Source organism: Copidosoma floridanum, unplaced genomic scaffold (assembly GCF_036245765.1).
Source record: "Copidosoma floridanum isolate Cflo_tuat_1 unplaced genomic scaffold, Cflo_Japanese_pri ptg000013l, whole genome shotgun sequence".
Classification (NCBI taxonomy): domain Eukaryota; kingdom Metazoa; phylum Arthropoda; class Insecta; order Hymenoptera; family Encyrtidae; genus Copidosoma; species Copidosoma floridanum.
Window position 1 is genome coordinate 8,842,680 of NW_028321890.1, and position 21,674 is coordinate 8,864,353.

At 35.3% G+C, this 21,674-nt stretch overlaps 1 protein-coding gene across 1 annotated transcript in view; it reads right to left on the minus strand.

Annotated features, from left to right (window-relative positions):
* Positions 1-21,674, minus strand: part of kl-3 (dynein heavy chain 8, axonemal kl-3) — a 1,186,420-nt gene that overhangs the window by 1,057,975 nt on the left and 106,771 nt on the right. The window contains exons 13-20 of the mRNA XM_089590651.1: positions 11,729-11,909; positions 11,155-11,656; positions 10,824-11,078; positions 9,790-10,030; positions 9,521-9,720; positions 9,253-9,424; positions 9,028-9,173; positions 8,807-8,945 (exon numbers count right to left, since the gene is read on the minus strand). Coding sequence (XP_089446777.1) covers positions 8,807-8,945; positions 9,028-9,173; positions 9,253-9,424; positions 9,521-9,720; positions 9,790-10,030; positions 10,824-11,078; positions 11,155-11,656; positions 11,729-11,909 — 1,836 coding nt within the window. The remainder of the gene's footprint in view (positions 1-8,806; positions 8,946-9,027; positions 9,174-9,252; positions 9,425-9,520; positions 9,721-9,789; positions 10,031-10,823; positions 11,079-11,154; positions 11,657-11,728; positions 11,910-21,674) is intronic.

Below are 21,674 nucleotides of genomic sequence, written 5' to 3' on the forward strand. Positions count from 1 at the left end.
TGTAAGCATTTCATACAGCTTTCTTTCAATTTGAAACTTAAATGTTGCTGTAATAAAATGGTTTTTTTTTTAAATCTGTAATAAAAGATTATTCTTATTTTTGCCATTTATTTTTTACTCAAAGTTCATCAGATATTGTGAAGCGTTTAAAAATTATTCTCAATTGGCATGTCAGTAAAACGTTACATGCTTCTTCAAAAAGATTATGAACTTGAGAATCATGTTCCACTTAACCCAAAGGAATATTAGCATCTTTAAATGTACTACAAAGTATTTCGTCAAGTGTTCTGATGTTTCAAAAGGTTCTGCTTTATTAGTGCGATATAACGTAATTAAAAAAAAAAAAAAAATACTGTGAGTCCTCACAAAACACTTTGTCGGGTCAACCTATTATGAAATTATTTCGAACTTTTTGCCTCTTTCCCAAGTTTTTGTTACTGAATTGAAACAATAGTATTCTAGAATATTTACATGGTGAACTTTGATGTGTAAGATTTTGGCAAAGTGAGAAATAAAAGATTTAGAGCCAATCTCATGAGAAAAAAAAAGCTATTTATAACTGTAAAATTCAATGTCAAGTTTGACACATGACACTTTGATTCCTTACAGACCATTCTGATAATCCCTTTTACTGTCAATTACATATACATGATAACTTTACTTATTCAGAAAACTGTTTACTAAAAAAGCTTGTTTAATAATTTTTTTTTTACTGTGTACAACATTTTTGTTTGTATCTCTTTTAATTGTTGACTTTTTTTTCAAAACTGTTATTTTTCGATCTTATCTATCTATTTGTGACACTGAAATTTTTTGATTCTCATAAGAAATTGTGATGTTTATATTATCTTGCAACTTTCTTTTTATAAGATTATAATGATTTTTGTTAATGAATTCCTTTAGTTTTTTTAATTCCGGCATTATAATGCTGTAATAAGTAAAAACACCCACTGTTACACTTACCAAAAAAAAGTGTAAAATTCTAATTTATTGAATTATTTTAAATATTGAGAGTAAAATTTTAATTTCCATACGTATTTGTTACAACAAAATAGTTACTTTTTTAAGTATGAAATCACGTAACTCATATTAGTCAGCGTATCCCTTACTACTAAAAAATTGTCAACGTAATTCTTATTATTACTATGTTGACTCTGGATGGAAAATATATTGACTGGTTCACAAAGGTTTCAATAGGCTTTGACTTATTAAATGACCAATTATTCTTGAAACAAATAATTAAGAATCATATTTTTATTATATATCCACTCATAAATAGTTAGTCTATCATAGCATAAAAAACTACCACTTCTTTAGTCTGCGTAAGTCCGTATGAATGTCGAAATATATATCCTACATAATAAAGTTATATGTGTGGGGCATTCCACATAACTCCCCACTGCTCCCACTTCTCCAAAAAGATCTCTCACTGTCCCTTAACTGTCCCCTATAATTAATAAAAATGCATCTTACTTGTACATTATTTTAACCCCATAAAAAATTAGGTCAAACTCCCCCAACTATCCCCCCATGGCCCCTCCACCGTCCCTCTACAAAATTTTTTCTGCTCCCCACAGACCCCCTGATTTTGTGTCTATATTAATGCACTTTAGTTGTTCACATGGGATTTTTTTGTAATTTAACCGTATAATATGACCTCAAGCCTTACTTTTTAGTAAATTTTTTACACTGCCCAGGGGGAAAATAGACGTACTTAATGTATTATGAAAGTATACATAAAAACAACATGATAATTGATCTTTAATATCTAATAGTAAATAAACAATGATAAAAAATTCTTATGATTAAGTATAAAGTTTCATAAATAACTACATTATATAGTTTAACGTGTGGTGCATGCCATACAACTCCCTACAGTCCCCTACGACCCCCAAAAGACCCGTTACCGACACCCTTGCCCCCTACAATTTAATTTCATCTTATTTTCACGTGTTTTTAACTCCATCGATATTGTGTCGTCCCCTCCTCCCCCCCAACTAACCCCTACATGATTTTTCTTGTGGAACTACAGAAAAATTAAATGATATTTTTAAAAAACATAACAAATTTTTTTAATTTAGTGTATGAAGTATAGTTTTAAATAAAGAATGATTACGTACGCCACGTTAAAGAGCATACATATGGTAAAATTATATGTTGTTCCATGTGCGACCAAAAACTTACTAGAGTAACACATTTACGGTGTCATTAAAATATACACAACCCGGAGCACAATAAAATTTGTAAACATTGGGGAAGAAAATTGTTAAGAAAAAGTGTAAAAAGGCAATACAATAGAGTCTATAAGAAAGTAAATAAAAAATTAAAATAGCACGTAAATAATTATTAATCATTATAGTAATGTTTGTTATATAATTTTGTTACTTCTTCTAGAAAATAGATTAAACTATTTCAAATGGTAATCGAAGTTCAATGTATAACAATAATTATTATAAAAATATTTGAATACTATGATGAAATTCATTTTTTGTGAGTTAAATAATAATATTTTATTTACGTCTATTATAAACCGCTCCTTATGATTCACCACAGACCCACTAAAGCTTTTATGACAACCATAATTAACTTATCTGAGAAGTATTTTATTATATTTTTTATGTAGTTATTATCATTACTTATACAATTTATGAATTTAAATTGAAAGGAAATTTTTTTTTATATAATCTTTTGCCTCCTACCTCAAAACTGACGTAAAAGATTATAATTCACTAATAGAAGGTTGGCGCCCGAAGCGTGGACGAGGCCGAGCCCCACTAATATATATCTTTTTATGATAGTTCTTTGGTGGGGACACATAGGTCTTTTTGTGGGGCATCCCACGTGAATCCCCTGCAACTCTTACGAACCCCATTGAGCCCCTACAACTCTAACTGCCCCCCACAAAATAAGATAGAATTCTGTCTTCCTGCTTCTTTGTTTCTGCTTAGCCGACTATTTTCCAGACCTTCACTGTCATCCAGAGCCCCTCATAAGCCCCTACATCACCCAGTGGCTTCCCAAACAGTCGATTGCCCCCCACAGAATTTTCTTGATCTCCACTATGTATATACTATAAAGTAACAAAATTAAACATAAAACTCTTTGTTTTCAGAAGTCCTTAGCTAGTTCGTGTTTTTTATACTATCAATAAGCCACACAGTCATGCAAATTTCAGTTTAGTAGCTGCTTATACATCCTCAAACTAATATAAGGTATTTGTACGAGGCGTATGCGTTAGCACACACTAGGCTCAGATAGGGTGATTGGGAAAACACAATAAAACACGGATAAAATTAAACAGCAGAAAAATAACAACTTTTAATGTCACTCACAGGCCAAGAAAACACAGTTGATGTACACAAAAATTGTAAAGGTCAAATTTATACCGGAGAAAATAAATACTGTCTATATTCTTAAAGCAACGAACTATTAAAATATATAAAGGTGAAAAATGTTGAAAGAAAAGAGTCAAATTGAATAACACGATATGTTAACACGCACTGGCCTTGAGCTCGCAAGAGATTTTGAAAGTTACTCGAAATAAATGTGAAACTGAAAACACTGATAGAGTATAACTGATTGAAATATTGAATAACTATAAACCACTGTCTGTAATAATGCACAATTACTGTCTGTGAAAATACACAAGAGTTTCACTGAGTCTTGCTGTTAATAATCACTGGTAGTTCGATGAGATTAACTACTTGAGCTGGTCTGCAAATTATGCAATGAGCAACTTAAACAAAGCACTAAGTGCACTGCACTGCACAACTGAGTTTTGTCCACTGTATAGCGAGAGTTATTCAGAAGATTTACACTAGCATTTAAGGTGATGTATGCACCTTTGAATGCTAGAGTTTGGCAACGTAACTTAAGAGAGTCTTTCTTCGACGAGAGCTGAGTATAATCTGGCGCTTACAGTATACAAAGCTTGCCGCGTGAATACGCACACACACACCTGCAGCGCGCCAAGTTGACCAAGCGCACACGCACAGAGCGTTGAGCCGCCAGAGACAACAAATGTACACAATGTACACAAAAGCCGGGCCTACTGTCGGTCGCTCTCATTTCCAACATTCCGCCCGCCGTCAGTCAACGGCTGACAACAGTCGTAAACCGGCAGTGGCACCAACTTGTAAATTGGTCTCTTGAGCGCGCCCACTGAGGTCTTTAGAGTCACCACTCTAACCAGGCCATCCTTGCCTGGATGGACGTCGACGACTCTGGCCAGCGGCCACTTTCCTGGTGGTAGAGTCTCACTAGTTATAAGCACCAATGAGCCTGTCTTGATGTCATGAGCTGGAGTATGCCACTTGGAGATTGAGTTTAATCTAAGCAAGTACTATGTAGACCACTGCTTCCAAAACCTTTGTTTTTGAGCTTGGATTACCTGCCAGCGAGTGAGCCTTGCTGGAGGTAAATCCAACAAGCACGGTTCTGGTGGTGAGTTTAGCGCCGATCCTACTAAGAAGTGTCCTGGAGTGAGCGTGTCTGAATCCTTTGGATCATTGGTAAGTGGTTCCAGTGGTCTAGAGTTAAGTATTGCTTCGATTTGAGTGAGCAACGTCGTGATCTCTTCAAGCGTGTAAAGATTATCTCCCATAGTCCGATGGAGATGGTGTTTCATCGACTTCACTACTGCCTCCCATTTTCCTCCCATGTGAGGAGCAGCTGGAGGGTTGAAGTGCCATGACGTTCCATCTTGGGCAAGCATGGCTGATAGATGAGAATTTCGACTGATTGCTTCTGAGTGTAACTATTGAAGAGCCCTGTCTGCACCAACGAAGTTCGTCCCACAATCAGAATACAACTTAAATGGACGTCCCCGACGTGAGACAAATCGCCAATACGCTGACAAGAATCCTTCGGTAGAGTAATCTGTCACTGCTTCGAGATGCACAGCAGAGGTCGAAAAACACACGAACACACATATCCAACCCTTGTATGTCTTCGACCCTCTGCCGCGCCAAGATTTGAGATGTATCGGACCTGCGTAGTCGATACCTGTGTGAGCAAACGGTCTGGAGGGAGTCACCCTGGCCTCGGGTAACTGTCCCATGAGTTGTTGTGCTCTTTGTGCCCGGTACCTGGCACATTTGACACAGTAGAGGATTATGGATCGGATGGGGGCCCTTCCACCGATTATCCAAAACTCTTGACGAGTTGTGCTAAGAGTGAGCTGAGTTCCTCCATGTAGAGTTTGCCGAAGAGCCTGATCGATAACCAAACTGGTGAATTGAGCTTGACGAGGAAGTAGGGCAGGATGTTTTGCATAAGGTCTGAGCTTGGCATTCATGAGTCTGCCTCCCACACGCAGTATGCCAGCATCATCAGTATATGCCATCAACCGGTGGAAAACATGGCCCTTTGGGAGAGAACCTGATTTGAGTATCTTGATTTCCTCCTTGAAACATTCCTGTTGAGTTAATCTGATGAGTAAGAGCTTAGCTTGAGTGATGAAATCAGCAGTGACAGCTACGGATGATTTCTGGTGTGTGAGTAAGGCCTTAAACTTGGCACAAGCACGTAAGAGGGTGGCTGTGATACGATAGAGTTTGTGCAATGTGGAGCTGGACTGAGTGAGCCTGAGTAGGAACTCCGAGTCTGAGACTGATGACACCAATGCTGACACCTAACGTGCCTCTGTCTCATCCTCCACCTCGACGTCACTCGGATGCAGAGGCCAACCATCCTGGGGTTGTATCATCCACTCTGGTCCATGCCACCAGAGCCTATGCTCAATCAATTGTGAAGTGAGAATCCCTCTATAGGCACAGTCAGCAGGATTCCCCTTTCCAGGGACATGTCTCCAATGTGCTGCAGGGACCAGATCCTGAATTGCTGCAACTCAATTCCTGACGAAATCCTTCCACTTATTTGGATGAGAAGAAATCCAATAGAGTGTGACTGACGAATCTGTCCATAAGTGAATATTGCTGATATTGAGTGTGAGTTGGTCGGTGACATACTTAGTGAGTTTAGCCAGGATGAGAGCTGCTGTCAACTCCAACTTTGGTATTGACATCCTCTTCAGTGGTGATACTTTCGTCTTGGAGCAGACGAATAAGCTTGACGTGGCTGAGTCTGACTTTATCACCAGGTAAATTACAGCACCCATAGCATCCTGAGACGCATCAGCAAAGCCATGGCGTTCCACTGCAGAAAAAGGATGGGCTCCAAGCCATCTAGGAACCTTCACTCCGGAGAGTTTGGCTAGATCATCTCGTATTTGTAGCCACCTCTGAGCGAGAGCATCTGGTATGGGTGTATCCCATGTAATTTTAAGTAGCCACAATTCCTGAATGATGAGTTTGGCTGCAACAATCACTGAAGCAACTATTCCAAGAGGATCGAAGATTTGAGATATTTCTAAAAGAATTGTTCTCTTCGTTCGAGTTTGACTGAGAGGCTTGAGTGTGCACTGAAAGGTGAGATTGTCTGAAAGTGGTTTCCAAACAATTCCGAGTACCTTAGCATCACAGTCATCGAGAGAGAGTGCTGATTCTTCACTGGAGTTTGAATAACTGAATCCTGGCGAGTTTGAGTGCCACTTAGCCAGGGGCAATCCGCCCGCCATGCACAGCTCCTTGAGTTGGAGGGCCTGCTCGTTCAACTCATCTGGAGTCTCCGCTTCACCAAAAATGTCGTCCACATATCTGCCGCCGGTGAGAATCAGGCCGCCTGGGGGTAACGGTGCCCTTCATCCTTCACCAGCTGCAGCAGTGAGCGTGTGGCCAGAAATGGAGCAGGCCTCGTCCCGTAGGTCACTGTGGTGAGCTGGAAGTGAGCTTCCTCGCGAGTTTGGCTTTGCCAGATGATTCGCTGAAGATCGCAATCGTCTGGATGAACCTTGATCTGACGATACGTCTTGGAGATGTCCGCAGAGAAAGTCTATTTGAATGTGCGTAACCAGAAGAGTATATCTGTTATGTTGGGCAGTAGATTAGGTCCCGTGTGAGTTATGCTGTTGAGTGAATGTCCAGAGGAAGTGAGGGCTGATCCATTGAAAACCACCCTGATTTTGGCGTTGTCTCCATCTTCCTTTAATACTCCGTGATGAGGCAGATAAAAATGAGGCTTGATGTTGAGCTCATCTGCAAGCACCGGTCGCATATGGCCAAGACTCAAATATTCATTTATGAAATCTGTGTAGAGCTTATCGTACTTGTCGTCTGTTTTGAGCCTGGCCACCATGCGATCGAAGCATTTACGAGCACGGTTGACTGAGTTGCCCAGCAGAGATGGAGATTGCTTCAGAGGAAGCTTCACCACGTATCTTCCGGTGTTATCCTGAGAGTGAGTTCGCACGAAGTGTTCCTCACACTCCTGTTCCTCTGGTGTAAGCTGCGAGCTTGACTTTGAAGGGACCTTTTCTTGAATCCAGAAGTTGATGAGTAATTCCTGAAGTTTATCTTCTATTTTTGAAACGATATGGTGAGTGTGACGATTAATCTTTGTAACAGGCTGGTTAACGCAACCCGATAAAATCCAACCAAACAGTGTACGTTGAGCGATAGGTTCTGATAAAGAACCTCTGAGCAGATCTGAGGTGATTGTAGCTGAATAGTAGTCAGTGCCAAGTAGCAAGTCTATGTCTCGTGGCAGATAGAAATGAGGGTCAGCTAACTCCAGAAACTCCGTATGCAGCCACGATCTTGTCTTACATTGAAAAGATGGTAGTGGAGCTGTTACTCTAGGTAAGACGTGGAGCACCACATCGACGCTGGAGTCAGAATATAATAAAAACAATCTGAGTTCTACTTTACCAAGTGCTTTACTGACTACGTTGCCTCCAATGCCCAGGATACAGATGTTAGACTTCGTGCGCGTCAGCTGCAGACGCTTCATAGCATCTTCCGAAGTATATGATAATTCTGAACCTTGGTCGATCAGAAGCCTGAGATGATGATATGCAGCTGGAGCACGTACCTGGGCTACTGCTGTTGGCAACAAGATAGATGAGTGACTAGATGTTTGGTTGGACGATGTGATCCTTGGATGAGTATTACTAGATGTGGAGTTTCGACGATGAGTGTGTCTGATGACTGCACTGATTTCCTATTCTTGATGTTGAGTCGGCTGAGACGCTCTCATTTCCAACAGTATTACTTTTATAATATTTTGTATTTCTTATCTTCAACTTCGTATTTCTTTTTTATGTTGTATTTATCATCCTCCTATGGCTTCGACACGACTATTTTGATAACATAGTATATTTAGCCATATAGTTGCACCTCGCAACATGATCGCTATAAGTAGTTTGAATAGTAGTGTTAGCATAAGGTATTTGAAAAAGTTTAATTTCTACCATACCTAAATAAGAATCTACTGTTCACGATAGATGTTTTTGTTAAGCAGTATTTAAATCCCAGCCATCAAGATCTGCAGACAAGAACGCTACTCACAGATTCCGTCATGTAACTCATCTTTCAAATCAATCATTCATTTGACTACGAAAATACTGATAGTATTTTATTTTTTACTTAAAAAAAAACATTGTTTCAAGTAATGTATAGAAACTCTTAACTACGTAAGATTAACTTCGATAATCTCTAAATTATTTTCTGGTAGTCTTGGGCGATATAATTTCTGCTTGAATAACATACTGTTTGTTAATACCCTACCGTATTTATTACTTAAGATCGTTGATGTTTTTACATAAACATTTTTATTTTCAAAAAATATGATGAAAGACGATAAGTTGCTTTGATAAGAATTTGTGGTATTTTAAAAAGCTCGATAAAATTGTATATTAATAAAATTTGGTGTATGTCATCATGAAATGTAGAAGAAAAACAAACCTTACCTTAGCAATATTATCAAAAAATCCATCTAGGTAGTTCACGATGGTATGCGAATCAGCAGCTTGACCTAAGATTTCCAATAACGTTGGATCTGATATGAAACAAAATCTTGGAAATATGACTCGTTTAGTTTCAAGGTATCTAAAAAAACATTATAAAACTCAATTTGACTATTATCATGACAAAGGTGATAACATAATGATGAATTAGATGTAAGACGCACCCACTAAGTGATTTTTGACAAAGCTCAAGTTGCTCTAGCAACAGTGGGAGAAACTGTGCCATTGTTTCGTCACCAGTACAAGTTTCTACTGCATTAACTTTTTCTCGAGCTCTGTACATCAATTTCATCCATGATTTATCAATAGACTGTGTATTAAAAGAAACTTTAGTGAAAAACTTTATTTTAAAGTTTAATGACAAATAAAAACAAGCACAAAAAGTATACATTAAAGCGTTTTGCTTCAGCAGGCAGCTGCTTAGCAATGTCACCACCAATAAAAACGGCTTCGAGGTATACCCAAAGATTTTGTACTGCCATCCATTTGGCTAATATTTCAGAGGAGTTGTTCAATTTTTTTTGCCAAAGTTGAATATCTCTCTTGAATGGTGCATTGTAACTGACAACACGATTTCAAGTTAAATAATTTGTGAAAAGTATGAAACTATTAAAAAAACTTATGCATAATATAAAAAATACTATAAATATTACTAACCGATTAGCCAGCAGAGAACTCACAACCATTAAACTATCCTCCAGTTGAGTTATTATTTCTTGAGTCTCAACACCTTTTAGCAGCAACTCACCCCTTTGCTTGAAATTCGCAAACTGTAGACTCACTACAGTCCAATCTGCGATTACTTGTTTTAATTTGCTCTCTATGTCCTTCTCTTTGATAGCGCTTATGCAGATATCCTGTTATTAAGTTTTTTTATTAAAGCAATTTAGTATAGGACACACATTCTGACTTTTATCTTTACTCACTTCGACATCGTCTTTGTATTTTAATAAAGGTGCTTCCATGATACTCGATAAATTAAATGTTTCAGATTCTATGTCAAAAATATGTTTACACGTTTCAGATATTCTTTGCCAGTGCCGCTCTTTCATTGCTTTATCAGCCATTAGCTCTAAGAGAGGACAAGTTTCGTTAAAGTCGTCAATTTTTTTTTTTAGCTCAATATATGCTGGCCATGTCCTTAAAGCCTTTGGTAGTCGCCGGCATCTAAATTGTCATTGAAATTGTAAGTAACAAAACTTGCAATTGGTTATTTAATAATGTTTGTTAAGAAATACAAAAAATTTTTGCCAGAGAAAACATTTTGTTATTAGTGTTTTTTGAAAGTGAAGTGACATCTCTACTAAAATAAACATTAGGCACTTTTGTTTCTACTTTGCTTACATTTACACAAGTACTGAAAATTGTTGTTTTTTAAAAAGGATAGTGCAGTTAAAAAAAAACTCCAAAGATAGGAAAATGAGTTTTTTGGCATTTATTGTGCAAAGCTTAGCTACTTTTTTCTTCACTGAGTAAACAAAGTGTCTTATTAAATAAGTTTATTTGAAAGTCATTTTGCTTACATTATTTTCACACTGATTTACAAACAGGCAGTGAGCATCTGAATCTTTACACAGTACAGGTTAATATAATATACACAACTCTGGAGAGTGTTAGTCATGTCACTTCACGTCACTCAGGTGATAACATTAATGTTTGTGATACAATAATTTTGTAAAACATAATCTAATTGAATCATACGGAACTTTGATAAGATCAAAAATAAGTGTGGCTCGGGTATGATCTTAATTAAAAAAAAAAGTTTTATCTTCAATAGGATGTGCAAGATAAGAACTTGGTACACAAGTACAACAGGTGCAGTCTAAACTTCATACGTTTAGCTACATTTATTTATCAGCCACTATGATTTCAAAAAAAATATCATTCACATTTATTAAAGATTTTATTTTCTCTTACTTAGGATCTACATTGATAGCTCAAAAAATTATATGATACAAACTTGTTCTGAAAATCTGTTATCTCAGAATTAATCTCATCCATATTGATCTGGACCCAGGGCATCTTGTAATATCTATCGATCGTATGCATCACTTGCAAATAAAGTGAATAAAGTTTTTGCAAGAGGTTAAGTTCTCGTTTTCGCTGCTGCAGTTGTGGATATTCAGTCATTTCAAGTCCAAAAAGGCTTTCTCCACTATTATATGTTTCGTATCTATTCCACAAATCTTCAAACCAACTTTGAAATAGCAGCACCCTAAAAATAAATAAGTTAATACATTCAACTTGCATTACTAATTGACTTGAAAAAAATAACGATTTTAAATCTCTACCTCTCACTGGCTTCTTTCGCAGAAATTCCGATGACAAGAGGTCCTTTAGTATCAAAATCTTTGTAAAATCTTCCTACTTCTTGCTTAAGAGCTGTGATACCAGCAAGGAGCTCTTCTTTTAGAGGTTGTTGCATATCACATACAGTGGCCTGCACCTCCTTAGCCGTTTTCAGCATATTTGTAAAATTATATCGAAAGCTCTCAACAATATCCTGTTCCTCCTTCGAAATTTCTACTTTAAACTTGGCCATGATACTGTAAATGTTCTCAATTATAATCAACTCTTTATCCATAAAAATAAAGTCTTCTCGAATTTCAGACAAACATTTCATAGCTACTCGAACATCTTCTAAATCTTTTATGATCCGGCTGAGAACTTTGTTTTTATTGGATATATACTCAGAAATTTTTTTTAATTTTTCATTGTAGTTATTAGAAAGTACATTGCCTAAAGCTTTTTTCCAAGCACGTGCTTCCACCATTAGAGCTGATTTTAATTTATCTTAAAATAATATGGTATCGTTAATACTATTTGTTAAACAATTTATCAATCTTATAAGCTGAAAAAAATTACCCATATTGATACGCAAACAACCGACTGTATGATAATCTGGAAGATTTCTAATTTCCATGAACAATTCTTCGTAATCAATAAATTTTTGTTTTATTTCGTAAGCAATTGGATGAGATTGAACAAAAGTTTTTAGGTAGTTCTCTTTATCTTCTGCCCACAAATAAGAATACTGCAAGTACATCTATGGCAAAGTAAGATAATATTTTAATTTGATTTCTTGTAACTCTATAAAATAGTGTACAAATAAAATTTTTTTTAGCATAATACTATATGAAATACAGTAAAAATAAATGTATAGTAAATTCATTAGCAGTACAAGAACACTCTTAACATATTAAAATCTTTTAAGATTGATTTTTTATTGCAACCTATATAAAGTAGATTGCCGTAAGGACATGTACGTTTCCTCAAAAGTTTCATAATATACTCTTAAGTTTTCTGTCAGTTCCAATCCTCTCATTTTTGTGAAATTAAATAAATTTTTAATTATTATTGCAATATCAGACTTTCATCGTTTTGGTACAAAAAGCTACTGTTTTAATAAGAAAAAATTTTATGTACTATTTCCCTAATGGTAGTACTGTAGAGATTGTAATAGTTCAACAAGTACAAAGTCATTGAACCTCTTTCACATGACTGGCCGAGTATGCATGTATGTATGTATATATCAGAATTTGTCTCTATATATAGTAGAGTTGTTTGTACAAAGAAATTCACACAAACCCTTCACAACCTCCCTACAGCCCCAACCATCTGCCCTAACCACCACAACACCAACAGACCCCCGTTGACTCATCACCACACCTCACTTCCCCCCCCCCATAAAATAAGGTAAACCCTGTCACTTTATAACTTATTTGGACTTAGCTTAGTTTTTGTCCAGATCGCCTCATCTACTACCACCCTCTACAGTCATCCAGTGGCCCCCAATACCACCACCGCCCCTACAGAATTTTTTTTATATTTTTGTAATTATACCTCAGACCCTCGATAATTGGGACAGAATCAACGATAGGGTATCTATCTTATTCCAGAAAATAACTGTCTAATATTGCACAAATACATTTTTTATGTAAGTGTATTTTTTATTACCTAAAAAAGCACGAAATAACAAATAATTGTGAGGTCTAGTATGTGAAGCAGGCAAAGAGATTAGGCCCACTAATATGTATGAGTGCTCATACATGATGGCGTGGTGGCTCGGTCAGATAGATCGTGGATCGGCACAGGGGGGATTCCAATTTGATTCTCGGCCAGTGTAACTTGCTTGAGTAAGTACCTCTGTGAATTTTTACACACGCTTTTTCACCATACCATGCTCCTCGCGAAGGTGATGGGCGACCTTTTTGCAGCAAGGTTTTTTCCTTGCCCCCTCCCAGTAATAAATGACCTCCTGTTTCTCTCCCCTTCCTTCCTTCCTTTGTTTTCCCAAGTGCTCAGTGCCCAGAGTAAGGCCTTTATGCAGAGCTAGATGTATAGCACTACAATTTGAATATCGATATATACTGTGCAAGAGCCAAGAAGTATAGAATTTCTAACAATACCAATTACTATTTGTCCTTACAAGCATCTAGCTAATGTTTTTAGTCATGCAAAGTATTTATAAGGTGTTCAGTTTGGACACAATTGATTTCTATTGAGGTTTCGTTTGTAGTTTTCGTACAATATGGATTCAAACGTGAAGAAAATTTAATTTTGTGGAAGACTCTGCACTAATTATCTAAAATTGCAATTACTTATAACTTTGTCCACTTGTACACTAGGTCAATTTAATTATACTACTTACATTTTTGTATTAATAACGACCTATAATAAAAGGTGTACTGAGGTGTAAAATGATAATTTTACTGTTAACGGACAAATCATAATTTGTTCTTAAAAATAGTGTGACTATTTCTTTTTGAGGTTGTTAAACACAAGCCTGGTATTAGAATTACAAATTTCAAAATGGTGGATCCAATAAGGTGGCTGGAAAAAAAAAATTTTCATATAAATCTACAAAATTACATACACAGAGTTTTTTGAGATCACTGTACACAAATACGATATTAAAATTACAAAATTCAAAATGGTGGATCCAATATGGTGACCGAAAAAAAATTTTGTACAAAATTATACAAAATTCCATACACAAGAGTATTTGAGGGTACTGAACACGAATTTGATATTAAAATTACAAAATTCAAAATGATGAATCCAATATAGTGACCGAAAAAAAATTTTGTACAAAATTATACAAAATTTCATACACAAAGGTATTTGAGGGCACTGAACATGAATTCAATATTAGAATAACAAAATTCAATAAAGAAACAACTTATCAAAGTAAAAATCAACTAAACAATAAAAGTTATTAGAAGAAATTAAAACAGAGTAGTAAATTGATTTAATAAGAAAAAATCTGATGGTAATGGAATTCAAACCCAAAATTGTAAAACTATCTAATCATCGACACAGGCTTTAGCCACCTAAGATAACGAGACAACTCATAGAGCACATTTTGTAATCTAATATGTTTATTATTCACCTCTAGAGCTTGTCCTGTAGTTCATGGACTAATGAGTAATAAGTCTTAAATAATGAGTAATGAGTAATTATAAATTAAAATTCATTCTCAAAAGAAAACTTTTCGGATTGTTAAGACTCTTGCTTCCAGGATTTAAAATAAAAAGTTCATGAGATAGGTGAAAAGTTTTTTTGTATACTATTTTAGCTGAAGTTGCTTCGATTTTCTCTTTGAAAGCTGAACAAATTTCGCAAAATACAAAAGTTAATGCACGAAGCCAGTCAGTGTCAGAATGAGCCATAGCTGTAGCTTTCAGTTGGTGATGTAAACGTTCAACCAAACCGTTTGAAGTAGGATGCCAGCTTGCAGAAGGCTTCTACTGAATCCAAAAAAGTTTAACAACATCCTTAAAGAGTTGAGAACTAAATTGAGATCTACAATCTTAGGCAATAAATTGATGAAAACGAAAACAAGAAATCCAATAATCCAAACATGCATGAATCACTGAATTGGCAGTAATACATTGCGAAGGTTAAACCTCTAACCAACGAGTAAGACGATTGAGAACAGTCAAGCAATATCTGGAGAAATATGTAGATGGAACTGGATAAACTAAATCTATGTGAACGTGCGTATTAGCTACAATGTTGTCTTTGCCTTTGATATATTAAATGTCACAAGAAAATTCTAATAAAAAAAATTTGTTTAACTGAATTGGTAGAAGTTTTTCACGCTTTTGTTGAAAAACATCAATTAACTGCTTGCGATCTGTGTAAATTATAAAAGAATGTCATTCTTAAAAATGTTGGAAATGCTGAGATACAACATAAACTGCGAGAAATTCACGAGAATAAGCAGGCCTAAAACTTTCTATCGAAGACATTTTCTTAGAAAAGAATGCAATGGGTTGCTGAACATTATGATTACAAGCTGTTGTGAATAAGCTCTAAGCGAATGATTCAAAGCATCTGTAAATAACCTAAACGGTGGGCTAATCCAAGGTGCACAAGAAGTAAAACAGTAGTAATTAAATCTTTGATGCTTTTGAAAGCTTCTTTCAATTCAGATATCTAAGTCATTGTTTGAGAACTTTTTTAAATTGGTTTGTTGATTGCATCACGCAGTGGAGCTTGGTATTCAAAGGTATTAGGTACACATCTATAGTAAAAATTAAACATTCCTAGAAAACAGCGAAGGCTTTGAGCCATTTTTGGCAAACGATAGTCTTTAATTGCTTAGACGCATTTCTCAAACATCGGATACTAGCAGCAGATATAGTATAACCTACAAAACTAACCTCAGAGTCTCAATAATTACATTTCTTTGAATTTATCAGCATTCCGTATTTTGTGAGTCGTATGAAAGTGGTTGTAAGATGGCGTTCATGCTCTATTTTAAATAAAAAAAAAAAAAAAAAAAAAAAAAAAACAAGAGTATCATCCATGTATACAAAACAAACATCCAATCTATGTTAACTTCGTATATAAACCTTTGAAAGATTTGACCAGCGTTTCGAAGACCGAACGTCATGAACGGAAATTCAATGGCCAATGAATTTATTATATCGGTCTTACAAATATCTTCTTCAGTGACTAGAATTTGTCGATAGGTTTTTACAAGGTTACTTTATTAGTTCTGTATAGTTCTGTACAGCTATCTATGAAGTAAGAAATATCGTGAACGTGGCTAACAGGATAACGATCCAGAAGGGTTCAAGTATTCAATGTACGAAAATCTCCATACGGACAATAAGTCGAATTACTCTTTAGGGCTAGATGCAAAAACTCTGACTAAGAGCTTTCAGATGATCAAGTTTCACCAGCTTGCAACATGTCGTTGAATTCTTTACGAGCTATTTTCAACTTCTCAGGACCTATGCATCTTTGCTTAAATGACACTTTGCTTAAAACTGGTAGTTCAGGAGTAGTGCGAATATGATAAACCATTTGATACTTAATATCTCGCGGCAATCTAAATGGACGCGTTACTTTAGGAAACTGAGAGATAAGATCAGAAAAAGATGAATAATCCTGAACCGCTTAAGCGCTACTCTGCGTAGAGGGTTGAAACAAACCTGAGCTTGAAGTCCAGTGTAAGCATCGACTATGCGTTTCGTAAAAAAGTCAAGTAGAAGGTGTTAGTGTGCTAAAAAATCTGATCTGATAATTGGCAGATCAACGTCAGCAATGAAACTACGTTAGAGTTATACGTTAGGATTTAAGTTTAGAAAACCGTATATCTTGATTTTTCTTTCATTTACGGTGCACAAATCATAATTAATAGGAGTACGGCATTCTCTTAGTAAACTACAAGAAAAGCAACACAAATCTGAACCAATATCAACAAGACATATTTGTTTTGAATTTTTATCAACTACAAAAAGATAGCTACTAGATAAACAGCAGTCACATTCCGTCCTTATATACTGCTTCAATCGTATCATGAAAAGTCGCAGAAAAAAATGCATTCTTTAGGTTTTTGCTCAAAGTTCACATGATACCAGTATAAACAATTAGTTCTTTGCTACAAGTCTGCTCTTGTACGTGACTGATTCCTTTGCCTAAAATTTCTGTTAGGACTGCAAGAATGCAAATGAGCAGTTGATAATTCAGTGACTTGCTTTCACAGATCAGCAATCGCATTTAACAAGTTGTTTTTGGTACCTTAATTTTTGAATGCTGCGTTGCTAGCAAAAGTTGGTATGCTCGGTAATACTTCAACAAGTTTATCAAGTGCATTCAAGTTTATCAAGTGCTTATTTGGACTGCATTGAGAACGAAGGTAACGAAGAAACTACGATGGTTTGCGATCACCCAGCTCTCTCTAGTCAGTTGACAAACCCGTTATTCTTCAGATACAGATAGACGTTCAATTAATTTTGTGCTCAAAAATGTGTACAGATTTAATTGATCAGTATTGGTTATAGCATCTACACTTTTCACTGCAATGCGCTCGTTTAACTGTAAGACAACTTAGTGAAATTTTGTTACCTCATTCGTGATATCAGAAATTATGAACTAAGGATCAGCTTGCGCTAACCATAAACTTGGTTTGTTTGACCAGAAAGGTGGAAATTTAACAGCAATACGGTGAACAGAAGGGCAAAGATAAGGAATGTTAGTGGTCGGGCCTAGATTCTGCTATGGTTGCTGTTGTTTTTGTTATTGATGTTGTTCTGGTTGTTGTTGATAATGTTATTTATATTGCTGCTGTTGCTGTTCTTGCGGCTATTTTTCCACACCTTGACAAAGTGTTTTAATCTGCTAAAGAAGCTGCTCGTTTTGTTCGTGTAAAACAATATGTTGATAGCATTACGTAGCATTTCTTCTTTATAGTACGTTCTATGTTGGGATCATCAAGAAAGGAAATTTCCGATGGTAAATATATTATGATAACTAGTATTTCCTATTTAACAATATTAATGCTCATTATTAAAATATACGAGTAATTGATTAAACAGTATAGACCAGTCGAGAAACTTCTGAATTATAAATTTGTTGGAAAAGAAGGCGATTTTTATGTTTTATGTAATTTGACTTGTGGATTGCGATAAAAATAGTTCAACATTTTTTTGAGTGATGGATCAATGTTAAAATTGCATTGGAATTTTATTTTTCTTATATCTAAGTAATGGTAAGGGTTACAGAAAAAATAAGAATACCAGTAAGTAGAGCGGGAAATTTTCCATCAATTCGGTCTATTGACACTGTTAAGACAAGCACAAAATTTCGAGAAAAAAAATTGTAAAGTAATGTTGTACTCAATTAGTAAGAATAAGTGAGACAAAGAAAGTGACTGGGTCCCTTGCATACAGCAGTGCCCCCAACTATTTTACCATCAGTAGCAGTGAAGGAGAGAGAGAACCAGAGATACGTACGTGTGGTGGCTGTATATACGGTAACACAGCTTATTTAACAACTGTGAAGCACCAACTCACTCAATCCACTGAAATATTGTTTATATCTTATTGTACTTTTGCCTTTATAGAATTTTTGGACAACCAACTTAAAAAATTGTTGTTACATTTTTGATGATTTCCTGTCAATTAAGCATAAGCTTGGTATGAAATTTTTTTATCCAAAATGTTTATAATTTTTCGGGAGTTTTAAAGTGTATGAAGTATACTTATATCCTAAGAAATTATTTTATTGTTATGAAATCATGAAATAGCCTTGTGAACGAGAAGTACCAACATACCAAATTATTTAATAGTATTAGTATTAAAAACAAGTTTATTTTGACGTATCGGGAAAAATTTGCAATTTCATTCATAAATTTAAATAAGACATAAATAAAAGAATACATTAGAAATGCATTCAAAAAAAAAGAAAAAAAAATCTGTTGACAGCTGGGATCGATCCTAAGACAGCAGAAAAATTTGAGCAGCTGCATGAACTTTAACCATCTTAGCTATCAGAACTTCGGTCAAAGTGTGTCTTGAAGTCTCATATGTTGTTAGGTATCCTTCGTAGCTTTTATTACAGTTCATATTAATTATAATCAGGAAAATAATGAATTGGTGATTATAGCTGAACTGCCATTTAAAAAAAAAGCTGAATAATTTTTCAAAATAGTACTGGATTTCTTAATAAGTATTAAAAGTACGGGTGAAATAAAGAAGAAATATTTTTGCATATAATTATAAGCATTTACTACCCCGATATTAGTAAATAAGAGATTGACAGATAACATTAAAGCAACAGCGAAATCAAGAGTAAGTTGAATATATAGCATACACTTGGTTACAGACAAAAAAAAAGAAAAGTCGTATCATCGCTTGCCTTGGCTCTGCACTCAGCTACATTGCTATAGTTGACATTTTCACTCCTCTCCTGGTAGGCGCACATTCGGTGTACCCCTTTCAAAATATGCGCCTATTTACTCATTTCCATGCGAATCCATTCCTCTTTTCGTAGGCGCACGCTCTTCGATACGAGTCTCGCACTCTCGAAAAATTTGTGCCCGTCGATGTTCTACGGCTGGCCACAGTGGGTCACCCCGATCAGCGCCAAAAAGTTGTCTCGTATCATAGTATTGGTTTTAGCAAACTTTTTACTCATCTCTGATTTTTAATATCCTGTAAAGATAAAAAAAAATTTCACTCGTTTGAATTATTTTGCAGGATTGTAGTTCATAGAGTAATACAGTTATGGATAAATAAATATAATTTCAGTAATAATAAACGTTAATTCATTTTCTTGACCAAAAATTTGAAATTTCGCAAAATGATTCAGATGAGTGAAAATCTTTTTTATCTTTACAGGATACTAAAAAGCACCATGTGTTGCTGGCTTTGAAATCACACTCGTGCGGCCAGCCAATGACAAGCAGTGATCATTCACAAGGTATTGCAAGGAAAAAATACTATTTATTACCATGTTTTCATGAATAGATAAAAATTTAACTAGATCATGTTGAAATCTAGAGTTTTGATGTTAAAAATCAATGTTATATTTACGTAACGTTCTGCATGGAGTATTCAAAATATTAAAATACATGAAGTTTGCATATTTTAAAACTCTATATGAACTTTCCAGTCTTACCTGTCTCAAAGTGCTTTGATTCTCAGTTACTTTTTATGAGTCTTTAGCACAAAAATATCCTTTTTTCCATTTAAACCTTATCTTATGTGCAATTTTTAAAATAATATGTAGTCAATAAGAATAGCAAACGATCAAAAAAATGACTAACTTAAAAATTATGACTATTTTGTTGATACTTTAAGACCGTTTGAGTCAGTTGTTAAAAAATTCAGTACAGGCATAAGTACAATAAGCTTTAAACTATATTTTAGTGGATTGAGTAAATCTGTGCTTTACAGTTGTTAAATAAACTATGTTACCGTATGTGCAGCAACCACACGTACGTACGTATCTCTGGTTCTCTCTCTTCTTCGCTGCTACTGTCAGTGGAATAGTTGGGGACACTGCTGCGTGCAGGGGACCCAGTCACTTTCTGTGTCTCACTTATTCTTACTAATTGAGTACAACATTTCCTTACAATTTTTTGTCTCGAAATTTTGTGCTTGTCTTAACAGTGTCAATAAATCAAAATGATGGAAAATTTTCCGCTCTACACACTGGTATTTTTATTTTTACTGTAGCCCTTACCATTACTTAGATATAAGAGAAATAAAATTAAAACGCGATTTCAACATTGATCCATCACTAAAAAAAATGTTGAACTATTTTTATTGTAATCTGGAGGTTAAATTACATGAAATATCAGAAACGCCTACATTTCCAATAAATTTCTAATTCATAAGTTTCTTGGTTAGTCTAGTACTTGACAGACTGTGTACAAACTTATAAAATATTTTTTATAACAAAATATTGTTGCATAGCCAACTTTACGTTCCACTTCAATGTATTCGATGGTATGAATCGACATATACCTAATATTTATAACTCTCAAATACCCAGCTCCGTTATAAAATTATGATAAACGAATGCTCAGCGATTTTAAAACAGTGATCTAAATATCTTCTTGTGCGGCCTGCAACAAACCATTCTTAAACTTGATTCGATAATAAATTTGTAAGGGAACAATTTTTAGTATTTAAAATGAAAATAAATCATTTTCAATCTATTTTTCTCTGATACTAAAAGTATTTTCACGGCAGCTGAATTTAAGCAATGTCTAGTATTTATTACCAATGAAATATACAAGAAATTATCGATAGTTCTGATGTGAGTGAAAATCCATAGAAATGATCAAACAAAATTCCATACAAATTTTTTTTTCTAAAAGCTTACGTACTTTATTTGTTTATACAGTGTCACATCGAGGCTGCACTCGACGTATCTTTTTTTTCCCCCTCTCCTCCTCTTCTTATCCGTCTCTTAAAGCCGTGTTTTCGTATCAATCTAAACGACATGCACTCACACATATACCAAGTACTGGAGCTAAGGCTTCGTTACATACGTACAAGGAGGGATCGAGTAAGACAAAAACCCAAGAACTAGTCTACATTTCCTTCCCTTCTTATGCGTCGACATCGCCTGATAAAACTTAATAATTATTTTCTATCCTTTTCCTCTTCTGTGTCTATAACCCTTCGTAAATAAGCCGACGCAGGAGCCAGGATGTTGATTCACACATCGGCCAGCGTTCATGCAACGAGACTTAATAACAGCATGCTATACTATACTTCTACCACTTTCTTTCCCCTAACACTTACAATACCCAGAGACACCAAGCCGAAAAATAACGTTAACTGTAATATGACCTAATTTTGATAAGCAAATACTGGGACCAGTATCGTTACCATACAATTTTCTTTAGCAAGTAAGCATTATCCCAAAACCAAAACAGCACATGTAAAGGAAGACTGAAAGCATATAGGAAATCTTTCCCTCTGCCTGCCACAAGATGATTCAGACTAATTCTAAGAACCTATGTGCGTCTCGTCGTCTCTGGCTATAGTGACAATGATAAGGA